This window comes from Lampetra planeri, chromosome 47 (genome assembly GCF_965212315.1).
Source record: "Lampetra planeri chromosome 47, kcLamPlan1.2.h2, whole genome shotgun sequence".
In the NCBI taxonomy this organism is placed as follows: Eukaryota; Metazoa; Chordata; class Hyperoartia; order Petromyzontiformes; family Petromyzontidae; genus Lampetra; species Lampetra planeri.
Window position 1 is genome coordinate 3,783,010 of NC_136153.1, and position 23,270 is coordinate 3,806,279.

Sequence of the window (23,270 nt, forward strand, 5' to 3'; positions counted from 1 at the left end):
AAAGTGTGTCGTTAAACCCGACACCAGCCGACACAGCCAATTAGTAAGGTTTGTCACGTCAACAAAACATGACAATTCGTCACTAGTACAAGCACACCGGTGTGTTGGAGAGTAAACCCATAACGTCTACAATTCGAGAACCGTGACGTTTCGCGAGTCATTACAACGATCAGGTGACAGCCAGAATGTTGGTCGTGAAAGCCTACGTCTTAAACTGGTTCCTATCTGCTAGACCAGGGAGGTAGTAGGGCAACTTTCGGCTCCGGAGCCGCATGCGGTGGCTCTTTAAGGACTTGCTGCATGACGTCGTTTATTAAGGACCCACCGTCTCGTATTCACCACACAAGAGCATTGCTGCTCTGGAAATATTGAGTTTTTTTTGTACCGAATTCCAAAACAATTCCTCTTGCAGAGCCCTCTGCGTGACAAATAAAAAAAAAGATACAATTTAAATATAAAAAGGAGGACTTCACGTACGACTTGGAACTCCATCCCATCATTTCTCTTCCGAGAATCTCACCCAGTTCCAGAAAGATGCTTGCAAACTATGTGGAACAACGGACGTCGAAAACAAACACCTAATTCGTGTCCCAAACATCGCACCTCCTGGCTTTGATATTCCAAAAAAACACACTGGTGTAACCACCAACCCCATCAGAATATCAACGGGTCGATGCGCACACCTCCCGCACGAATACAAAACAACACAACACAGCGGTGCGAATTTTGGCCGTGCAACGCAAACCATGGACCACGGAGTAAACCACTACAGACTGCGCTCCTTCAAAAAGGAGGAAGAAACAAACGAAAGCGACACAAACTCTCTCTCGCCACGCCTCGTCGTTGTGGCCAGCAAGCTGCCACTGTCGCCCTTTCGCTCCAAGACGTGCTGTATTGACGTGCGCACGAATGTACGTACCTGCGCACGCATGCTGAACTTCTTTCGCACCGTGCGTAGCCAACCGTGCGACTTCAAGTTACTCTAACTACAAATTTCCTCGATTCAAGAAACGCGTTGGTCCCATCTGCCGCACTGTATCATTCCAGTCGCTGGCCGATGCGTGTGATAGGCCTTAGGGCTAGTATATTTGGAGTTTGCGTGTCTCTCTCTCCCCCCGTGGTCACGTGCATTTTTTTCCTCCGGATCCTCTGGTTATTCCCTCCACGTTTAGAAACAAGCATTAAAGTTATTTAGATTGTTTTTCTGCTGTACATTTCCACGAGATGAGCCACTTTGTTGAGCTATCACTTGTGGCCAGTTCGCTTCTGAAAATACGCTAATGCCTCAGTGGGCTTTGACTGGTAGGATGGGGATGTGGTTTAGTTTAATTTCTATATGTTTGGGTGAATTGTTTACCTTTATTGTACTCCGTTTTTGTACTGTTTGTTGTTGTAACGTTCTTACCCGCCCCGACAGGACACCTGCGAAGAAGAGCTTGATAGCTCATCGGATTCCTCCCGGAAAAATAAACAATTCCGATTCTGAGAAACGGCGCTCAAACAAAAGCCACCTGCGTGACCAAAAATCCTCCTCTCACCTGCCAGTGATGATGGTGTTGGGGGGAGAGGAGGTAGGTTAGGTTAAACACGCATTTTTCTAACGTGCTAAAAAATCACCTATCTCCCCCACCGCATACGTCAAATTCCCTGGCGCGTCTCGGCCGCCGCGGGGAGCGAGAGAGAGAGAGGAGGACAACAATAAAGAACGAGGCCACGGCGGGTGCCAGGTGAGTCACGCGTGGAAATCCAAGCCAGACGACCACGGACTTGCACCTGCGCGCAGCAGGCACCACGGTTGACAACAAAAAATGAACCCGTGAAAACAAAGTTTTTCACTATAAATCCTTTATATGCGTGGCATCGGGGCGGCTAGAGTCCTCTCGTCCTCTGGCTTGAGATGGCTGCCACCTATGGGTCAGATGATTGTCTGGCAGCATTAAACAATTGGTAATTAAATATTTTAAAAAAATTCCCTAAACAGTGTAAAATTTTGGAAAACATTTTTCACGAAAATGCATTGTCACGCACAACGAGTCTGTGTGGAAAATGTCAGCTCGATTGGATCACGGGAAGTGGGTTAAAAAACGACCGAAAGATTTGCACGGTCCGAAGCCAGCAAGCAAGCGAACTTAATATAAAGGATTTAAAAAAATTGCCGTCGCTCCGATTGTCCGATGTGGGACCCCCCCGCCCCCTGCTTGTCAAGTCTACCTGCACCCGCGTGGCTGAACACAGGGAGAGAGAGCGCGCGCGTGCGGGTGTGAACGGTGGCCACGGGTGGTGGTGCGAATCGCGTGACGCGTTCGTCAAACCGCCGTGGTCGTTGTGCGGTCAGGTCGGTGATGAGACGATGGTGGCAATGTTCTACGCGTGCTTGTGTGTATGTTGAACTTCTTCCGCGCCGCACGTAGTCAACCGTGCTAATCGACGGTGCAGGGGGTGAGAAAGTAAGATATTCATCATGCAGCAGGGGGTAAGACCTGTGCCTCACTGCACAAATGGGCCTGGGTTCGATTCCTCTCCCCTCAGTTCCGCATCGGTCTCCTCCGAGTAATCTAGTTTCATCCAGGTTCCTAGATAATAATAAAAAAAAAACTCAATGTCACCGATATTGAGTAAATATGCCAATGCCGAACAATTACCTGCAAATCACTCAAATTGAGATTCCATGTAACAACGTCACCCCTATACTGTGGAAATCTGGCAGGAGAGGATCTTCCTGAAAAATTAGCCTTGAGATTCCGAAGTTTTCCAAGGTAAACAAACGTAACAACCAGTTAGAAAACGATCGTGCATTCACACCTCCATGTACCGCAAAGTTAATCAAATCGATATTAAATCAGCCGATCGAGTCGTTTCCTGAAGCGAATGCGTTCAAATAGTGAAAATCTCCGCACGTATTACACGGCAAGCACGAAGGAGGCATGCGTATGATTGTCCAGTGCAGGGGTTGTGAACGACAATCGAACTTGATCGGCTCCCCCCCCCCTCCCCCACCATTTGAACTTTCCAAGTTGCTCTCTCTCGACTGGGACAGAAGGCTTCCTCACGATAACAAAATGAAGAAGCCGCACAAATTGATGTGGGCACGCACATGGTCGCACGCACATGGTCGCACGCATGCCTCATGGCGTGCCAAACCCACACATGCCAAACCGTTGCCAAGTTCTCATGGCCACTGGGAAAGCGTGCCGGCCCAGGACACACAAACGAAAGTCGTGGGCCCGGGCTGGCCTCCCGTGGCAGCCTTACGGGGCAGCACACCTGGCACGAACAATGGGGTTCTAAAGCCACGTAAAAAGCCAAAACGCTCATCGACGGAATTCCCCATACATCTCAATGTGGCGGGTCAAAAGGTCAAGGCGATTTCTTGCCCTAATGAGCGGTGAGGTGGCACTCATCCGGGCGTTTACAGCCCTGAGGCAGTGGTGGAAAGTCCACATTCGTATGGCGCGGGCGAGTCCCTCCGCAACACAAACACCTGTGGAAATCCCCACAAAGTGGTACCCGATTTATCGACCCCAGAGGGTTGATGGGACAGAGTCACCTCCCTACCCCCCTCCACCCCTCTAATCTTCTGACAGCGAGCCACTCACTCTTCTGCTGAGAAGACTTGCTGGATATGACGCAGGACTCTCCTGTAAGGGAGTCTTGAGACTCAGTGAAGCTTTGCCAAGCAAATAAAACTGGAATTTAACTAAGCCTCACAGACCAGTATCCATGATCCCCCTGTGAACGATATGGCATGGGGAGGCCGGCCCTCATCCACCAGTTGATGACAAAGGGGCTGCACTTGTACATGAATTAGTCACAATAGATTCACAGACTGGACCGCACCTCTAAAGTGGCAGAACAAACATCTCCGATGAGCATGGTTGGCTACGTACATTGCGAAAGAAGTTCAATATTCATATACACACACACACCTGAAACTGTTCAACGGCGGGTCTGCGCGTGTACGTTACTGCTATGGATGGGTTGGAGCGGTGGTGTAGTGGTGAGCGCAGTGGCGGCTATCGACCTGGCGAGTTGAGTTCGTTACCTGTCACGGCGTGCGGTAACTGCGCCACCACCACCACCACGCTGTAATCGCGCCACATGAGAGCTGCGGCTTCCTGGAGCGGGGAATTCCGTGCTCGTTTGCGGTTTGCTACCGAAACTCAGCGGCTGTGCCAGGACCACCGCCCGCCCGCCCGCCCGCCTCCCACCCCCCACCATAGCTAGGACGAACGGTTGTACGTCGCATTTAATTTCTCACCGAATATATTCCGAGTTGTCCGTAGACTCGGCAGAAGGTGGCACGTGACGAGTGGACGTACTGGATGTGGTATGCCGGGCGAGGAAATATTTCCTCGGTAGAAAATACACCGATTCGATATGTTCCCATGAGACACTTTTTGCCGGGCCTCCAAATAAGCGTGGCCATTGCCGACTCTTGATAAGATGCACGCCCAGAAGGCCATACGGCCAATGAGTTGTTTATAAAAAAAAACTTAAATCCATTTTATGCGGATAGACAAATATGGGCGATGATGTGGCCCAGCGGTTGTTGCAGAGGTTCCGCGGTTCAAATCCAGAGGCCGCCCCGATTAACAATGCGGTGTGAATGAACCGTAAAATTACGGTCAGTCTGCTCTACAGTGCACGTTAAAGATCCCCCGTGGCTTCAGTCGCAAAAGTAGGCCATTGTGTGCCCGCGGGCGTTACGGTAAAAATTTGGCAAATTGACAAATTACCTAAACAATTACTCAATTGGAAATACACATTGCAATCATCACGACCACCCCAACTGCAAAAACGTGGCAGGACTCTCCTGAAAAAAAACCTAAGAGTCAAGAGACTCTGAGGCTTTCCTGGGTAAACAAGCATTACAATAATTAATTTAGTTACCGAGCGCCCTTTAGCATTCCCTGCGGCTCCGCCTTGGCGAAGCAGAGTTGGGGGTTAGCGGGTCCAGAGTGGAGGGGGAGTGAGCGGCGGCGGAGACGTCAGGCGAACCGTAAATCAAGCCCCATAATTGCTCTCGTTCCGTCCCACCCTTTCATGCGGCTGCTCCTACGCGCCAAAAGCCAAGAATGATTAGCGGAGACCACCGCTCCATAGGGGGCGGCGGGCGGGCCAGGAGACTGACCTCTAACCCTCAAACTGCTCAATGGGAGGTGGCCGGGCATCTCAGTGGTCGGCAACTCATCTTCTCTTTCTTCAGAATGGCGAGGAATAGATCAGCAATGTTTAAAACTCAACTAAAACTATGTTTTATTTTACCAAGGTAAGAGCCATTGCTGCGATGTGATGGATTGGGGCTCGAGATGATCACGAGCAAAAAGACGTGGACAAGAAGATTGCTAAGCAATGGAAGAGACCTGTTAAACTAAAGTGTTTTATTTTAATTTTACCAGGTAAGGCCCACTGAGCTGTAAAGCTCTTTTTTTCAGAAGCGACCTGGCCACAAATGATAGCTCAACGAAGTGGCTTATCACATGGAAATGTATAGCAGTCAAATACTCTAAACGCGTGTTCATTCTAAATGTGGAGAGAAAAACCGTCACGGTTGGAATTGAACCCACGACCTCCTGTATACTAGGCAAGGTAATTAACATCTCACCACCGTGGCACATTCAATATATACAGGGTGACCCAAAAGTAAGGACACACAGGGTTATTTAATTTATTTTTGCACTGCCGTTAAACATTTTACAGTGTATTATTTACATTAATGTTATGTATTATCATTATTAATATCCAATTTCTTCTCCCTGTGGGGCTTACCTCAAATCTGTCCATTACAAAAGTCCACCAAGACAACACACAATGGATTAATGTTCAACGATTACACCTGTAATGTCAAGAAGAAAAAAAATTTCAAAACGGAGTTCATGCAGCTATTAATGTGAATGGAAGTCAGTTTGAACACGTGTTAAAATAAACAAAACCCTTTTCGATTTGTTGAAATAAATATATAATAACCCCATGGTGTCCTGGCTTTTGGGTCACCCTGTACAGTACATCTGTTATAAAGGACTTCGTCATACACTGCTTGGTCTCAGTTGCTCTTTATTTAGCTTCTTGCTCGCACCCCGCTGGTCCCGACAGCGGACCAGCGTCTCCTCACGCGCGCCCCGCACGCGCTCCCTCGTCAGTCCTTCCGCTCCCCCACTCCGCACACCGCTGGCCGACGGTGTGCCTAAGCCCCTTCAGCCACGTGGCTGCTGGTGCGGATTCCCTCCGGCCACCCAACGTGGTCCAGCTTCGTGACTCTCCCAACTGACCCGGAGCCCTTCCGGGCTCCCACCTATATCCCCTTCACCACGTGATCCTGTCTCCTCCCCTTCCGGACTGTCAGATCCGGCCTTCCCATAGCGCCCTGCTGGCTCCACCTCCATTCACCTCGCTTCCGATTGGACCCGAGGTGAACGGCGGGCCCTCCCATATGCCCCCATACTGGGCTCCGCCCCCCAATACCCCGGGCCGTATGATTGGACCAGAGCCCAGCAGCGAACCCCGTTTACGCTCGCATTACACACACACATTGTGTGCCCACGGCGGGTCACGGTGGGCGGCATCACCTCAACCCCCCACGCCAAGCGGTGTGAACGACGAGACTTGCAATGCCTTCCACACGCCGTCAAAAAGAGGTCGGCGTCTCTCATCCCTTCCCGCGACGCCGCTCCAACCTCCTCGGAAAGAGGGGGACGGCTTCGAGGAGGAAACGAGATGGAACGTGCTGCCAACAGTCGCACAAAGCACGCAAAACTTGCCTGACAACACGACCCACGGTGGAGACCATCTATCGTGATAATAGGAATAATGTGAAGCACTTTTTTTTTTAAAGCCACTGCTGGATACAGGATGGTCGTGGATTTGATCCCCAACCCTGAAGCCTATATATATGAGGCTAGTCAGTTTAACGCGTAGGCTTGCGCAACCAATATTATCCATAACACATGTTTTTTTGGGTTAGATTGCGTAAATATAAATGTGGTGGCGGTGGCGGGTTTAACGACACATTCATATATGTACGTGATCTAACCCTAAAAAACCTGTATTATGGCTGTATATACGAGTTTGCATGTTTCTCTCCCCGTGGTCGCGTGGAATTTTCTCCGGGTCCCCCGGCTTTTCCCTCCACATTTAGAATCAACATCACGCGTTTAGAATATTTGGCTGCTGTACATTTCACCATGATGAGCCACTTTGTCGAGCTATCATCTGAAAAAAGAGTTATGAAGCTCATGTGGGCCTTACTTGGTAAAACAAACAGTCAAAATAGATGAACGCTTCGCCACGCCGTGTCGGTCATTGGAGTTGCTTGACCGTACTTCACCACAATGGTAGGCGTGGGTTTGGTCGCCCCAGGATGGGGTCAGCCATCCTCCTCGCCATCGACGTCATCCGTGGGCAGCAATCAAAATCAGGTCGCCGGGTTCACAGCGCAATGCGCTATCCACTGGAGCGACCATTCAACCCTCGTCTAGAACTGATGCAGTACAGCAAGCCGGTTCACCAACTCGCTTGCTGCGCTGCCACCTCCCAGGCCGAGCTCACAGCCCCCCCCCCCAGCGGGGTTTGGGAGTTTCGCAAATCTCTAACACGATCCGCCAAACCCTTGCCTCCTAAAACGCAGCGACGTACGCCTGCGAAGGCCGGTGGCTTGGCCGTGGGACAAGGCGGTTATTATCACAGCAACTCGCCCACGCAACAAAGTTGCACGCGACATCCTCCAACATAGATACGGAGTCCATGACCGACTCACCGGAACGCGCCAGTATCTCGTCAACGGTCTCAGAAGCTACGTACGATTTTGAGCCTGGACAAGTGCTTGGAAGGTGCGAACCACCATGCAATGAAACGGGAATTGCAGGTCTGTTCCGGGACTGTGTCAGGCAGAGGGCGGTGCAGGAAAATCCATTGTTGTACGTTACTTCGATGCCATTAGAAATGCAGGTCCGCAATGGATTTGCTTCACCGCTCTCACCTTCACAATCCCAGACTGACCGGCACCGCAACGACCCACGCGGCGTTCATGGAAGGCCCATCATCCAGAAGTGGATTGACAACAAAGAAAGGGGGGGGGGGGGAGTACACGAACCTGCTGCTAGAAATCCACGACTCCCCCCACCGCCCCCCACCGGTTCCGCAACAAATACTGCCACGTAACACACCGGTCAATCGACATCTCCATCGTAAAAATAAACTTAAAGCCCCCCCCCCCCCACATTGGCTTTTACAACAAGGCAGAGACAGGCAAACACCGACGCCAATTCTGAACCGCCATAAAACTCGAGGACGGGTCCCGGTTGTAAAAACGCACCTTAGGGGCTATAAAAATACTAAAAATCGCGGCCCTCTTCTTGTTCAAGTCCGCCGGGGGGTTGGTTGAGCGACGGGCAGAACGAGCGGTGCTGGAATTTTCGCAGGTAATCGACTCGAACAGCATACCCACCCATTACGGCCCCATTAGGGTCTGCCGAGCCCCCCCCCCGACAGTCCAGGCTTTGTATGGCCTGCGACCACGTGAAAGAACGGGCGCACGCATTCCTTTTCATCAACGTGAATGTAAACAGTTGTGTGTGCGCGTGCGCGCGCACCTAGAACTGGGGGAGGGCGTGGGTGACCGTAGCTCTCTAGTGGTTTTATAGATCATCGATGTTATTATCGGCCATGATCTATCCACCGTTGGATGAATGCTGGCCACAAAGCCATTGCCATTTCTCACGGACGAAGCCCTCTTCACGGATGAAGGGCCTCCTCACGAATGAAAGCCTCCCCCAAACCGCCGACGCCAACGCCGCCTCTCAACAGTTCTGCGATGCACCGACCCACCGAGGTCCTGCACACGAGCCGATTTAAATCGCTCCATCTCCTCGGCGGACACGCTATCGAACGCATTCTCTCCTTTGGTCACCACTCCATCGTTATTCTAGATCAGGGGTCGGCAACCTGCGGCTCCGGAGCCGCATGCGGCTCTTTTGAACCTTGACCGCGGCTCCGGGGCGGATGCTAGCGAGGGGAGGAGGCGCACTGTGACACCTGCTCTGGCGTTGCCGCTGCTGACAGGTCGCCGCTCCGCTCCACACTGCCCGCCCGGTGACAGGCAATAACGTTGCTTTGTCACATGTTTGGAAGAAGTAAAAACCTTCCTGGGCAGCAAAGAGCTCACCTTTGCTGAGCTGGAACAGCCAGAGTGGCTGGAAAAATTACATTTTATGGTAGACATGACAGCACATCTAAACACGCTAAATACAACCCTTCAGGGGAAAGGAGGCACAGCCCTGCACATGCTGGAGGAGGTTTTGGCATTCGAGCGCAAGTTGACAGTGTTTGTCAAAGATTTACAGAGAGGTACACTGTCTCACTTTCCCTCTTTGAGAGAGTTCAAACAAAGTCATGATACGATAAATTTGGAATATTTCAAGTCTGCAATCACCACAATGCAAAGTTCGTTTGGGAAACGATTCTGTGAGTTCAGAGAGGAAAAAACGACATTATCCTTCCCTGTCACTCCCCTGGCGATCGATCCATCCCTATTGAATATGACTGCATTTGCAGGTGTAAGTCAACCTGATCTTGAGATGGAACTGGCCGATATAGCCGACAAAGATATATGGGTGTCCAATTTAAAATGCTTGACCGCTACTCTTGAGGATGTTGCCCGTCAGAAGGCCATTCTGGCTCAGAATCATAAATGGAGTGATATTGAAAACCTTCCCAAACAGGACAAACTTGTATTCGAAACATGGAATGCCATCCCCAACACTTATATAAACATGAAAAAGTATGCATTTGGAGTCCTGTCGATCTTCGGCTCCACATATGTATGTGAGCAGGTCTTCTCCAACATGAACTATATTAAAAACAAACATCGATCACGCCTCACAGATGACAGCTTGCAAGCCTGTGTGAAAATGAAGGTGACGTCTTACAGCCCTGATGTGCAGACACTGTGCACTGAGGTTCAGGAGCAAAAATCCCATTAACCAGGTAATTTAGCTATTAATTTGCAAAAATATATTTTACATTGTTAAGTGAAAAAGTCCTTTTTTTATTCAGATTGACAGCTGACTGCACGATCCTATATATATAGCAATAAGGTAAGAAACAATATATGCAGTGTTATATTTGTTTTAAATGTTGCAATGGTTTTGCGGCTCCCAGTTTATTTTTTCCTTCGGAAACGGGTCCAAGTGGCTCTTTATGTCTTAAAGGTTGCAGACCCCTGTTCTAGATCATCATCCCTCCGAGCGGCGAGTTCTGCCAAAAATCCACTTCCTCTTCTTAAAAATCGAAACGATGTCTAACCTGGGTAGGTATTCCCATCCTTGTGTCCCCCCTTCCTGTCCCGTCTCGTTTACCCCACACGTGCACAACTGCACACTTCTCTGTGCAATTTTCCAGATTTTGTTCCGCCGTGTTTGTCAAGGGTCCATTCTTTGGGATCTGTGTGTCCCAGCAAGTAATAAGCACCAATTAAAAACGTCTTTCGGCACAACGATGCACTGAGTCAGTCCCACTTAACTTCCCTTGATGTAACCCAGGTCAGCGTTGCAGAGATGGAATGCTTCACGCATCTCGAGTGGGTTTATTTCATCCCCCGGTTAAGGAGACCGAATGACTGAACGGGTTATCGAGGAGCGGTCACATGATCCTCGGGGCTCCACAGAGCAAGAGGGGCAAGAGGGGCAAGCGTAAAAATCTTGAAAAAAATCTTGAAAAAAGTCTTGAAAAAAGTCTTGAAAAAAATCTTGAAAAAAATCTTGAAAAAAATTACAGAGCTTCCGCCTACCCTGAGAACAGCAATGGCAGCCACCGTAGCTTACGTGACTTTACGAGATGATATCGGAAACAAGAGCGTTCCAGACGGCCGCATGAAGCAGCGCATCTGTGAGCGCGCGATCCGATTGAACGTCTTTGTTCGACGGCGAGCCAAAAGCCGCCGCTGCGAGGATGACCGGAGTTCCGAGTGATGAAGGTTTATGCTCCTTTACGAGGTCGTCAAGGTATTGTGATTAATTTGTGGCGTACACTTTGTGTGCAATGCGTGCGACCTTGTAATAATAATGCAGGTCGCAGTGTCGCCATATCACGGCAACCGGAGTGTGTTAAGAAACCAGTGGCAACGCAAATGTGTCATGCGCGAATTGAAACTGATAAAAGAACGCTCAACCACGTATGCATGGTATGTGGAGTAGCTGTGTGTGCGCATGCGCGTGTGTCTGTGTGTCTGTGTGTGTGTGTGTCCATGTGTGTGTAAGGGGAGCGGTAGTGTGGCGGTTAGTGCACCGCGCTACGGACCTGGCGACCCGAGTTCGATTCCCGGTCAACACCGGTGACGATTTTCTGAACCGGTCCTGGGTCTCCCCTAGGTCGACTCGGCCTCAAATGAGTACCTGGTACGATGTGTTAACATCGCCACTGGGGAGACAAAGGCGGCCGGGCGTGGTGCTGGCCACCCACGTGCTCGTGTGCCGTTCAGGCCTTCGTAGGTGCTCGCTAACAGCACTTGCTCCAACTGTCCGTTAAGGCTATATGGGGAATTTTTGTCTTTGTTTTTGCGTGGGTGGCAGTAATTCCGCTAACCCCAATGCAAACTCCACACGACAAGTGGGGAGCGGTGGCAAAGTGGTTAGCACACTGCACGATGATCCCTGTAGCCCGAGCTCCATTCCCACTCACGGGCAACATCGGTGACGAATACATGAATACCCGGTACTGGGCTTCTCCTAGGTTCACTCAGCCTTAAAGGAGTACCCTGGTACAGTGTGTAAACAACACCACTTGGGAGACAAAGGCGGCCGGGCGTGGTGAGAGTCACACCACCCCCTCGTGTGCCGTGTGGGCCATGGTAATAATAGTAATAGGCGCTCGCTCGCAGCCCTTGCCCCGGCAGTCTGTGCCGCCTATACGAGGGATCTTTGTCTTTGTGCAAGAGGCATTACGTCTCCTAGCCACTATGCAAACTCATTCGGAGACAGCCTTTGCCCTACCCAAGGCACTGTATCGAGCAAGGCGATGATGCGATTAAGGTGAAACCACGACCGCCAACGAAAACGGGTGCTTTGAGCATCATGAGCATCTTTTAATTACGACAAAACTCAGTCAAGTGACCTCACCTGGTGAAGAGTCCACCACATTACTATGGGGGGGGGGCTAGTCTATCCAAAGGACAAACCGCTTGAGACGGCCCCATTTTATCAACCCTGGTGTGATGATGGGCTGAGCCACCACCCCCCCCCCACTCCTCGAAGCAGGATTTTAAAAGCGGAACTTTTCGTACGCGAGCCACTCGCTTCCATCGCCGAGCAACTTGCCTGGAGGTGACAAAACTAGCCGAGCGAATTCCAACACTCTCTGTAAACGATGAGAAGAAACTCGGACCAGAAAAGTGCGCACACGACTGGAAAATAAGAACAATACAGAACTGATTTCCCTCTAGACAGCGAAAGGCAAAATTGTGACCACATGAACAGTCCTCCCCATCATGCCTTGCATGCTTGTGTAATGAGACAACTTTGGCGCTTTAGCCCACAAACTCAAAGGTCAAAATTGTGGCAATATTATTTTAAACGGCAGCAGGAAAAATGAGACAACCGTGCGCAGGTTTCGCCCGCGTTAAGAATCATCAGTAGAGCATAGCCATTGATGCTTACTACCGACCGCCGCCTTGCGCCTTCACGGGGCTTCGTATGTCCGAGCCTTCCCTGATGAACGTGCGGGCGATTTGGCCCCCCGCTTTTGCTTGCTCCCATGACTGCCGGTGGAAGGTCCTCCCAACTCTGCAGGGTTATCATCTGGTCTGCTCTCCCACATCGACCATCAAACCTGTTTGCAGGAACATGCCCGACGTCGGAGGGAGCGGGAGGGTGTACCCACGCTTTACCCCACCTCTACGTTATAACTGTCAATCGAGCGGCTGTGGTGGACCCATTTGTACTGTTGCCGAGTGGACAAAGGCATTGGGGGGGATTTAAGAAATTTGTTTCAACTTCAGTGCCGGGAGATGGAACGGAACTGGCAGAGAAAAAAAATTAAAATCCAGTGTGCTATGACACAACGGACACTCCCCGACAAATCCAATTCGCACCTTTCTAAGCGACGAGTTTCTCATCAATTTAGGGGGCACAGTTTCCATAAAAATGGCAGCAAAAAGCCGCGCGCATGAGAGTGAAATGGGGATAAGAGAGAAGGGGTGCAAAGACTCTCCCTCTCCCCAACACTCCCAAGATTCGATTGCCACAATTCTAGTAAAATATTATTCAACAATTCGGCGACCGCAGGGGCCTCTTAATTGGCCGCAGTGGTCGGGTCAAATGAACTTAATACGTACAACACATCATCCGTCATGCTTTATCCACTGCTGGATGAAGGCCTCCCCCCAAGCCGTCACCATGTCGCGCGGTTATGCGATGCAACCATCCATCAATCTTAATTTGGAGCTTTCGTGACTGCAGGAATTACTCTTTGGTTCTTTCGGTAAAGTCACGTATAAAGATAAAATAATACATTAAATAATAGCATACTACGACGTTCTCTCTCTCTATTTAAGGCCTCGTCACAGAGACGTTCTCTCTCTGTGTGCCGATGTGTGTTCTCTCTCTATGTATCTTTGTGATATCTGCCTGCTTGTATGTCTGTCTATAGTTTTCTGGTTAGATTTTTGTTGCTATTTCTTTTATACCTGATGACGATTGCTTGTGTTGCAATCGAAACGTCGTAGTATGCTATTATTTAATTTATTATTTTATCTTTATACGTGACTTTACCGAAAGAACCAAAGAGCAACCATCCATCGACCATCTGCGCACGAGCCGATTGCATCGCTGCATCTCCGCATTGGACATGCTACCGGGCGTGTTTCCTCATTCGGATTCCATTCTTTTGTTAGTCTCGACCGCCGGCTAGCAACACTTGTAGAGACAAGTCCTGCTCAAGCCCACTTGTGTAACAGTCCGCACGATGTCTCCCTACTTGCCTATGTTCAGCAATATGCAAACACATACCAATGAAAAACACCGACTAGCACAGATGCGATTCAATGAATGCAACGTGAGCTTCAAAATAAAATCTGCAATAAAATCGGTGAATAAATGAAACTGCAAACTCACAGATATCTACAAACACTTCGACCGTGATGGCCGATTCATCCGTGATGACATCGTATCTGTCGGTCGGAGAGCTTGACACGCGAGGTCACCTGGCACTAACTTTAACAATTCAAACTACTTACAGCCCAGTGACATCTTCACATGATGCTCAGAGCGAAGATGATGCAATGGAATACATATTTATAAAGCGTCTACATGCGACCGCACCTGTGGACGCTAACACGCAACACACGGCGAGCGACACGCACTCTTGCGAAGGCCAGATGTGTGGGTGCTGCTTGCAGAAGTCAATCAATAGTTAAAACTGAAGGATGGACCTTAAAAGCGAGCTACTAAGTCGTACAACCAAGAGGCGAGAAACTTTCTGAGGGCCAACATGTCAGGCAACGTCAGTCAAAAGGTTGGAGAACATGTCATCAAGTCAAGATCAACCCACCGCTGGATGAAGGCCACCCTCAAGACGTCTCCATCTCTCTGGGTCCTGCAATGCACGAATCAATCGCGCAGTCTCTGCACTGGCTGTTCTCTCGGGTGCAATGCCCCTCCTTTGGCTGCAACTCTGTCCTTAAGTGTCAGCCACCGGATATCGTTCCTTCAAGTGACGGATCCTACCCAAGCCCACTTACTTTTCACAACAGTCCATGTGGTATCTCTAATTGTGCAATATGTTCTGGAATCAATATGCTCATCTCCTTCCGTTCTCTCACTCTAATTCAAAGCAGAGCTTCTCAGAGCTGCTTTTGCGCACTCTCACAGCTTTCGTTACATTTCCTTTAGCAATGTCTATGTCTCTGCTCTACGTTGTAGCATTGTAATCAACAATGATAACAACAAATAACCGTTGTTTTTGAGACGCACTGGTATGTTCCGTTCATTAAGTTCAGTTTTCCAAAAACACTCCAATCTGCTCTCATCTGCCCCCCCCCCATGTCCACCTGTAATAACCACCATAGGTCCATATAATACTCTTAGGTTTTTTCTGTGAAGTCACGTAGGTAAAAATAAATAATGAAAAAAATATTCTAGAAATACAATTATAAATCACGACGTTTCGGAGGCAACACAAGTCTCCGTCATCAGGTGGGACCGTCACAGCTAGATTTACTGTACGTGACTTTACCGAAAAAACCTAAGAGTATGAATCCTTGCAGTCACGAAAGCTTCAAATATAGGTACATATAACTCTGATGTGTTTTGCAGTTGTGTCCCTGCGAACACAGTGGCTGAGATGTTAACCACCTCGCCTGGTATATGGGGAGGTCGTGGGTTCGATCCCGACCCCGACACCTGTATATTTGGAGTTTGAACGTTCTCCCCGTAGTCACGTGCATTTTTCTTCGGGTCCTCCGGTTTTTCCCTCCACATAAAGAATCAACACGCGTTCAGAGTATGTGGCTGTTAGAAATTTCCACGTGATAAGCCACTTCGTTGAGCTATCATTTTGTGGCCAGGTCGCTTCTGAAAAAATAACTATATAGCCCAGTGGGCCTTACCTGGTAAAATTAAAATAAAGCACTTTAGTTTAACAGATATCTCCCATTGCTTAGCAATCTTATTGTCCACGTCTTTCGTTTTGGTCATAATCATCTCGAGCCCCGATGCATCACATTACCACAATGCGCGCGTGTGGAAGGGACTTTTCAAGCGTGTTGACCAATGCGAGACATCTCCAAACACCCACACGCAGCGCTGTTATCTCATCATGTGACTATCACGGGCTCCGACAACCAAAGGGCCCTGCTTACTAGCGTTACTTATTTATCCGGGAAAGCCTCGGTGAGCCTCGGGAAACTTTTCTTCCTTGGGAGGGTTCTGCAAACACATTGAGTTTGCTTGATCAATAACACGGATGATCCCGTTTAGTCGGTTCCCTGGCGTAAGCACAGAAGAAAATAAATATCTCAACACAGCAAAGAACAAGTACAGGGTCCTGAAGGAATATTGCACAACGAACGAGGTATTTAACGTTCTAGATTTGAAGTTTTCGTGACTGCAAGGATCCATACTCTTTGGTTCTTTCGGTAAAGTCACGTGGGTAAAAAATAAAATATAAAAATAGAAATAATAAATAAATAAAAGTACATTAAATCACGACGTTTCGATTGCAACACAAGCAATCATCATCAGGTGTGAAAATCACAGCTAAATTTTTTTTTTACTAAAGTGGGAGAAATGCCGGGGCTAAGGAGTTTATATAAGTGTGGACGTCAGGGACTGGGACGTGAGACTGTGTGGGGGGGGGGGGGGAAGCAGGCACGCGAATCGAAAAGCAGAGGTGCAAACAATGTGGGAAACATAACAAAAAAAAGAATGTTTAAAAATATATATTTTTTTTATGATAGAATATAGTATTGTCATCAGTATGACATAAGTATGCCAAGTTTGCAGTCGATACCACATTGGGAAGTGGGTTAAAATTTTGTTACAAGATTTGAGGATACAATAACAACGACAACAGAGTGAGTTAAAAGAAAGCATGTAAAAAAAACAGTTAGGTACAGGTACAAGCAAAGCGCTGTGTTCATGAGCGGCATGGGTCATCCAGAAACGTTGAATTTCGTGCCCACCAGTGGGATTGTACCCATCATACTGGCCACACAGACGGGGTGGCACGAACCCCACCTTGTCGCACTTGCCCATCCCGTGAGCCCTCCCGGGTCTGCTTTGAGAGACGTTCCACACAAATCGCCCGCTGTGACATTCGCCAGCCTGGGCATCTCTCCTCGCATCGCACGCCGGCTCACGTAATGGGCACCGCTACCCCGGTCAGAGGGAGCTCAATTTTAATGGTTTTATTATTTTTAAAAAAAAAATTCAATTTCATTTGATTATTTTTTTATTTCAATTTCATTTGATTATTTTTTATTTCAATTTCATTTATTTTTTATTTTTATTTTCTATCGACATGACCAAGAATATTTCCCCTCTATTTACCGAATTGTATCGACGCACACTTTTCTCCGTCGGTACCAAGCAAAACTTGGGGCTGCGTCTTATAATCCGGTAGGTGTGTGCGTGCCCTGCCTCGTTGCTGTATTGCCACACGATCCCCCGGCAAGTGTTGTTAGCGAGCACCTATGAAGGCCGGCATGGCTCACGAGGGGGGTGGGTGGCCAGCGGCACGCCCGACCACCTTTGTCTTCCCAGTGGCTGAGTCAACCTAGGGGAGGCCCAGGACCGGTTCAGATAATCATCACTGGTGTTGGTCATGGGCGGGAATCGAACCCGGGTGGCCGGGTTCGTAGCGCAGCGCGCTAACCGCTACACCACCGCTCCCCACATACTCACAGACACACAAACACACACACGGGTCTCCATGTAAACTAACGTACGCGTTCAACGAATAACGTTCAGACTTTGACAAAAGTTAAAGAGCGGTGGGAACAGTGGTTGCCGCACTGCGCTGCGAACCCCACCAACCCGAGTTTGATTCCCCGGCCACAGCAAACATCAGTGGCTCTAGCGGTCATCTTAGACCGGCTCGTCCGTCACCAACCCATCCTTAACCGCTTCACTCGCCCGCCCTGAGCAATGACCGACGCCTTGAAGTTATGGTAAAGCAACATCAAGCAGTGGACTGAGACTGTGCTGTAAATCATTATTAAAGTTATTAGCTTAGCCCGGCAGAGAGGTTCGTTGCGGGCGGTGGTGGGGGTTAGGAATGCGGCCTAGTCACCGATAAGCCTTACGCCTATCCTAGCGGTAGTAACGGGGAGAGGCAGGGGCACCCGGGCAGGAGGGGTCACCGTGACGGGGTCGGGAGCGGGTCTCGGTTAAAATCATCGATCCCATTATAGAGTAACCATGCAGAGCCCCTCACCTTCCTGAGCGTGCACCGTGGAGAAGAAGCCGGCCATGGCCAGCAAAGAGAGCGGAGGGAGCAGCCGGACAAGCGGCTCCATGACCGCGCTGTGCAGAGCGGCATCTGTGAGTGGACCCAGGTTCAGAGTCGTGCTGTGGGGGCTGCAGCGAGCCCCCGCCTCATCTGCGTAGCCACACCCCCTCATTTGCATAACCACGCCCTTTATTATTACCACGCCCTCAATCATTTACATAATATACATATTTACTCTTGACTTAAAGCTTTCGTTCTAGATTTGAAGCTTTCGTGACTGCAATGATTCATACTCTTAGGTTTTTTCGGTAAAGTCACGTAGGTAAAAATAAATAATAAGTATAAAATAATAATAAAAATAATAGAAATAATAATAGAAATAAAAATAAAAAATCACGACGTTTCGGAGGCAACACAAGTCTCCGTCATCAGGTGGGACCGTCACAGCCTCACTGGTTACAGTAAATCTAGCTGTGACGGTCTCACCTGATGACGGAGACGTGTTGCCTCCGAAACGTCGTGATTTATAAAAAAACTATTATTTCTATTATTTGTATTTTTCTTATTTGTATTATTTATTTTTACCTACGTGACTTTACCGACAAAACCTAAGAGTATTAAAGCTTTCGTGACTGCAGGGATTCATATTCTTGGTTCTTTCGGTAAAGTCACGTAGAAGGAAAATAATAAAATAATACAAATATTAAACAATAAAAATAATCTTCGTGAGAATTTTTATTGTTTTACCGAAATAACCAAGAATACACCCCCCCTTGTTTGCATAACCACGGCCCTTTATTAGTACCACGTCCTCTATCATTTACATAACATGCATATTTACTCTTGACTTAAAGATTTCGTGACTGCAGGAATTAATATTCTTGGGTCTTTCGGTAAGATAGATAGATCAAATCATAAAAAAATAAAAAATAAAAAATATAAAAATAATAACAATATCACGACGTTTTGATCGCAACACAAGCAATCGTCATCAGGTGAGAAATATCACGGGAGAGCTTCTGAGAATAATTAACAAATTTACATCATAATCCCCGCCCATTCCCGCTTTAGCCACGCCTCCCGCGACTTCCTATTGGCTGGCACCAGGGTGAATGATGCGGGTGTGAAAGTTAGTGGGCCAATAGCGAACGCGTTAGAGGCGAGGCGATGAGTTGGCTGCAGTGCCATTGGTCAATTTGCAATGAGCCACGCACCACCTCTACATAATAATAGGCTCAGTCAACCATTCTACACAACAAAGACTAATTTCCTGGCAGCGATTTCAGCAGCACCATCTCTACATAATAAAAAGGCTCAGTCCCTTTTACACGCACCTTTACATCATCCGCACCAAGTTTACACAACAAAGGCTCATTCCTAACAGCGTGCTTCAGCCGCACCGAACCTCACAAAAATAATATTCAGGGTCTACCTTGGCTCCTCCCACCCTCAACCAGTATATATACAAATACTGTGTTCTTGGTATTTCTCTCACTTGATACAGCTATCGTGCTGTGACGGTTCCACCTGAAGACGGAAGCTTGTGTTGCCTCCGAAACGTCGTGATTTTATTTTATTTTACTTTTATTAATTTTAATTTTTTACCTACGTGACTTTAACGAAATAACCAAAGAAAATGAGCCACGCCCCAATGATTAACATATATGATAATAAGTTTGCTTATGACAATGAATGATAACCCCCCCCCCCCCCCCCCTCTACTTACGAACATTCGACTTACGATCTTTCAGAGATACGAACAAACCTGGTCCGTATGTCCAGTCGCCTGTTCGGACCGAAAGTCGTAAGTTCACCCACTGCGCAAAGATGACGCTGGTGGCATCTACATCTGCAGAACGTGAAGAACCAGTGGCATCTGCAGGAGATTATACAATTTCGATTTAAAGCTTTCGTGACTGCAGGGATTCATCTTCTTGGTTATTTCGGTAATGTCACGTAGAAGGGAAATAATAAAATAATAAAAATAAAACATAATAAAATTATTCTCACGACGTTTCGGCCACAACGCAAGCAGCCGTCCTCAGGTGAAGAATTCAGACGCTGTTTTTCCGACAGACCTGTTCTTCACCTGAGGACGGCTGCTTCCGTTGTGGCCGAAACGTCATGAGAATTATTCTATTATGTTTTATTTTTATTATTTTATTATTTCCCTTCTACGTGACTTTACCGAAAGAACCAAGAAGAGATTATACAACTTTTAAAGCCATTCCGTGTGTTTAGTGGACATGCGGTACGACATGTTTTGGAATCGACCGGAGTAAAGTTGGACTTACGAAGAGACCTCTGGGACCTAACTAGTTCCTAAGTTGAGGAGTCCCTGCCTGCACATGTTACTTTATTCTCTGGAGAATACGGGTGATAAATGTCTATTGGCATTTGGTGAGCTTGCCCAAACGAAACACTCCCATCATCATCATCATCCTCAGCCTACATCTATCCACTGCTGAACGAAGGCCTCGCAAAGCGGTCCGCCGCCTTTCAATGTCTCGCGATTGCAATCATCCATCCTCGCATTGTGTCACTCTGTCTCCGTCACGTTACTGCACAGCATAAAATTAACCCGTAAAAACAAACTTTTCACTATAAAGCCTTTATATGCGTGGCGGCTAGAGTCCTCTCGTCCTCTGGCTTGAGATGGCTGCCACCTATGGGTCAGATGATTGTCTGCCACCATTAAGCAATTGGTAATTAAATATTTTTAAAAAAATTCCTAAACAGTGTAAAATATTGGAAATTGTTTTTTCACGAAAATTAATTGTCACGCACAACGAGTCTGTGTGCAAAATGTCAGCTCGATTGGATCACGGGAAGTGGGTTAAAAAACGACCGAAAGATTTGCACGGTTGTAAGCAAGCAAGCACGCAAGCAAGCAAGCAAGCGAACTTAATATAAAGGATTTAAAAATATAACATTATTTTCAATAAAAAAATCCACTTTGTTTCCAATATGAATGGTAAGTTACTTGCCGTGTTTTTCACACCTGATGATGATTGCTCGTGTTGCAATCGAAACGTCGTGAGAATTTTATTGTTTTTTTTTATTATTTCCCTTCTACGTGACTTTACCGAAAGAACCAATAACATGAATCCCTGCAGTCACGAAAGCTTTAAATCAAAATTTAAATCGAAAGTTACGAAGTGTTTACAGTATAAAATTAAATATGTAAGTTACGAAGGCTGGGAACGCATCCTCAAACTACTGATGTTATAAGTTACTTAATATAAAAAAAAGTTTAAATATACGAAATAAGCTCCAGGAACGCATCTACTTCGTATATCGAGGTATTACCGGATCTGTACTCTAACTGACATGAAACCTACACAGTCTGAATCAAACGATACAAATCATGGCTCATCTTAGATTTGCTGACGAGAGCCATTTTAACAAGGAAATGGATCTGAGTTCAATCTTGATTTGAAGCTTTCGTGACTGCAAGAATCCATACTCTTTGGTCTTTCGGTAAATTCACGTAGGTATTATTATTTTTACCGAAAGTGACTTCACCGAAAGAACCAAAGAATATGGATCTGAGTTACCGGAGATTAACTCAATTAAGAAGGGATACAAAGTTTGGCTGATGTTCACGTGAACCGGGATGAATGAATTCACACGACGTTACTACATATTATGCTCACCAGGCTCGCATTTAGCATCAAGTTTCACTGCGAAAGTGCATGTACCGTGCAACAAGCATCAGCTGTTTGTTGTTATTCCTGTGAGCTGCACGGCACAATACTACGCACTCAAAAAGTGCCAATTGTGAGCTCCAGAATTCGGAATTTGTCCCACAGAGGGCAGCATTAGGAAGGGTGACGGGTGGTGTTCATCTGTACGTCATTTCAGACGTTAAGCCTTCGTTCTAGTCCGTTATCATGGGTCTTCATTGTCATTTACAGCAGTCTAAATGAGATAATTCGACTAAGACTAACCTAACTCTGTTTACAAGACAGTGTTCAGTCAGATAATTGGTTTTTTACCCTTCTATCTGGCAACAAAACTGACACCTTTTTTTACAAGGAGTCGTGTTTGCATAGACCACAATACCTGCAGTCATAACGCAAACAAAAAACATAACTTTGATCATGTATGCACTGTCCTTGAAGTTGATTGGTCCACACCCGAGACAGCTTTCCTTAGAGCCTAGTCTCACATTGGTTGGACCAGATGACGCCTTTTGACTGCAGGTATTGTGGTCTATGCAAACATGACTCCTTGTAAAAAAAGGTGTCAGTTTTGTTGCCAGATAGAAGGGTAAAAAAACAATTATCATATTTTTTACTGGCAAATGAGGTTCCAAGAGTGTTCAGTCAGTCACGAGCTCATTCGCCGTGAGTAAAATACCCAACGCAGTTCACGATGCACCCTAAACCACATCCACTGCACAAACCATGGCAGCAATAGATGCGGATGCCTGATGCACAAATGTTAAATTAAAATCTCTCCAGTAAGTGTGCAACTGTGGTCATCCAGAACAGACCGTACCACGTACAACAACGCAATGCTCTGATCCACGAATATAAAGAAGAAGACATCACAGCGAGACAAGCTGCTGCTTCTTACTCGGCTGTCTGGCTTGACCACCTGAATGTGAAATTGTAGTCGATGTTCTGCATCTACATCAGAATAATACTGGTAGGAACCTCCTGGTTACACCAGCCCACAGGGGATTATTGTGTCCGTCGTGCAGGGAGGAGCTGGGTGGGGAGGGGCTGGGTAGGGAGGGTGGGGAGGGGCTGGGTGGGGAGGGTGGGGCTGGATGGGGAGGGTGGGGAGGGACTGGGTGGGAAGGGTGGGGAGGGGCTGGGTGGGGAGGGTGGGGCTGGGTGGGCAGGGGCTGGTCACCCCGTGGTGCCCTTATAAAACTCAACGTTTAATCTTCTCACTCCGGCTTGTGCCCGCCCTCACAGTCGGGCATATTTGCGGAATACACCACGCCGCCTTTGACCCTGGCCATTGACCGAGCAACCCAACGTTCCTACCAACTCCCTCCGCAGGAATGTGTTTATTTGTACTGGAGGAATCCGATAAGCTACAACGTTCTTTTTTCACAGATGTCCAATCGTGGCGGGTAAGAAGGTAACAACAACAAACAATAAATTTGACAGTCGTGCAAAGTACAAGAAAGCTAAACAAATCACCCAAACACATACTAACACAACTGAACCATCCCCATCCTACCAGACAAAGCCCACTGAGGTATTAACTTTTTGTTCAAAAGCGACCTTGCCCCAAATGATACCTCAACAACGTGCCTTATCACTTGGACATTTATGGCAGCAAAAATAATCTAAATAGTCTAAAAAGCATGTTTC

At 47.6% G+C, this 23,270-nt stretch overlaps 1 protein-coding gene across 2 annotated transcripts in view; it reads right to left on the reverse strand.

Annotated features, from left to right (window-relative positions):
• Nucleotides 1–18,067, reverse strand: part of LOC144733517 (discoidin, CUB and LCCL domain-containing protein 2-like) — a 56,128-nt gene extending 38,061 nt beyond the window's left edge. For both annotated transcript variants that reach the window (XM_078615449.1, XM_078615448.1), the window contains exon 1: nt 17,923–18,067. In XM_078615449.1, coding sequence (XP_078471575.1) covers nt 17,923–18,004 — 82 coding nt within the window. In that variant the 5' untranslated portion in view covers nt 18,005–18,067. The remainder of the gene's footprint in view (nt 1–17,922) is intronic.
• Between the last annotated feature and the right edge of the window lie 5,203 nt (nt 18,068–23,270).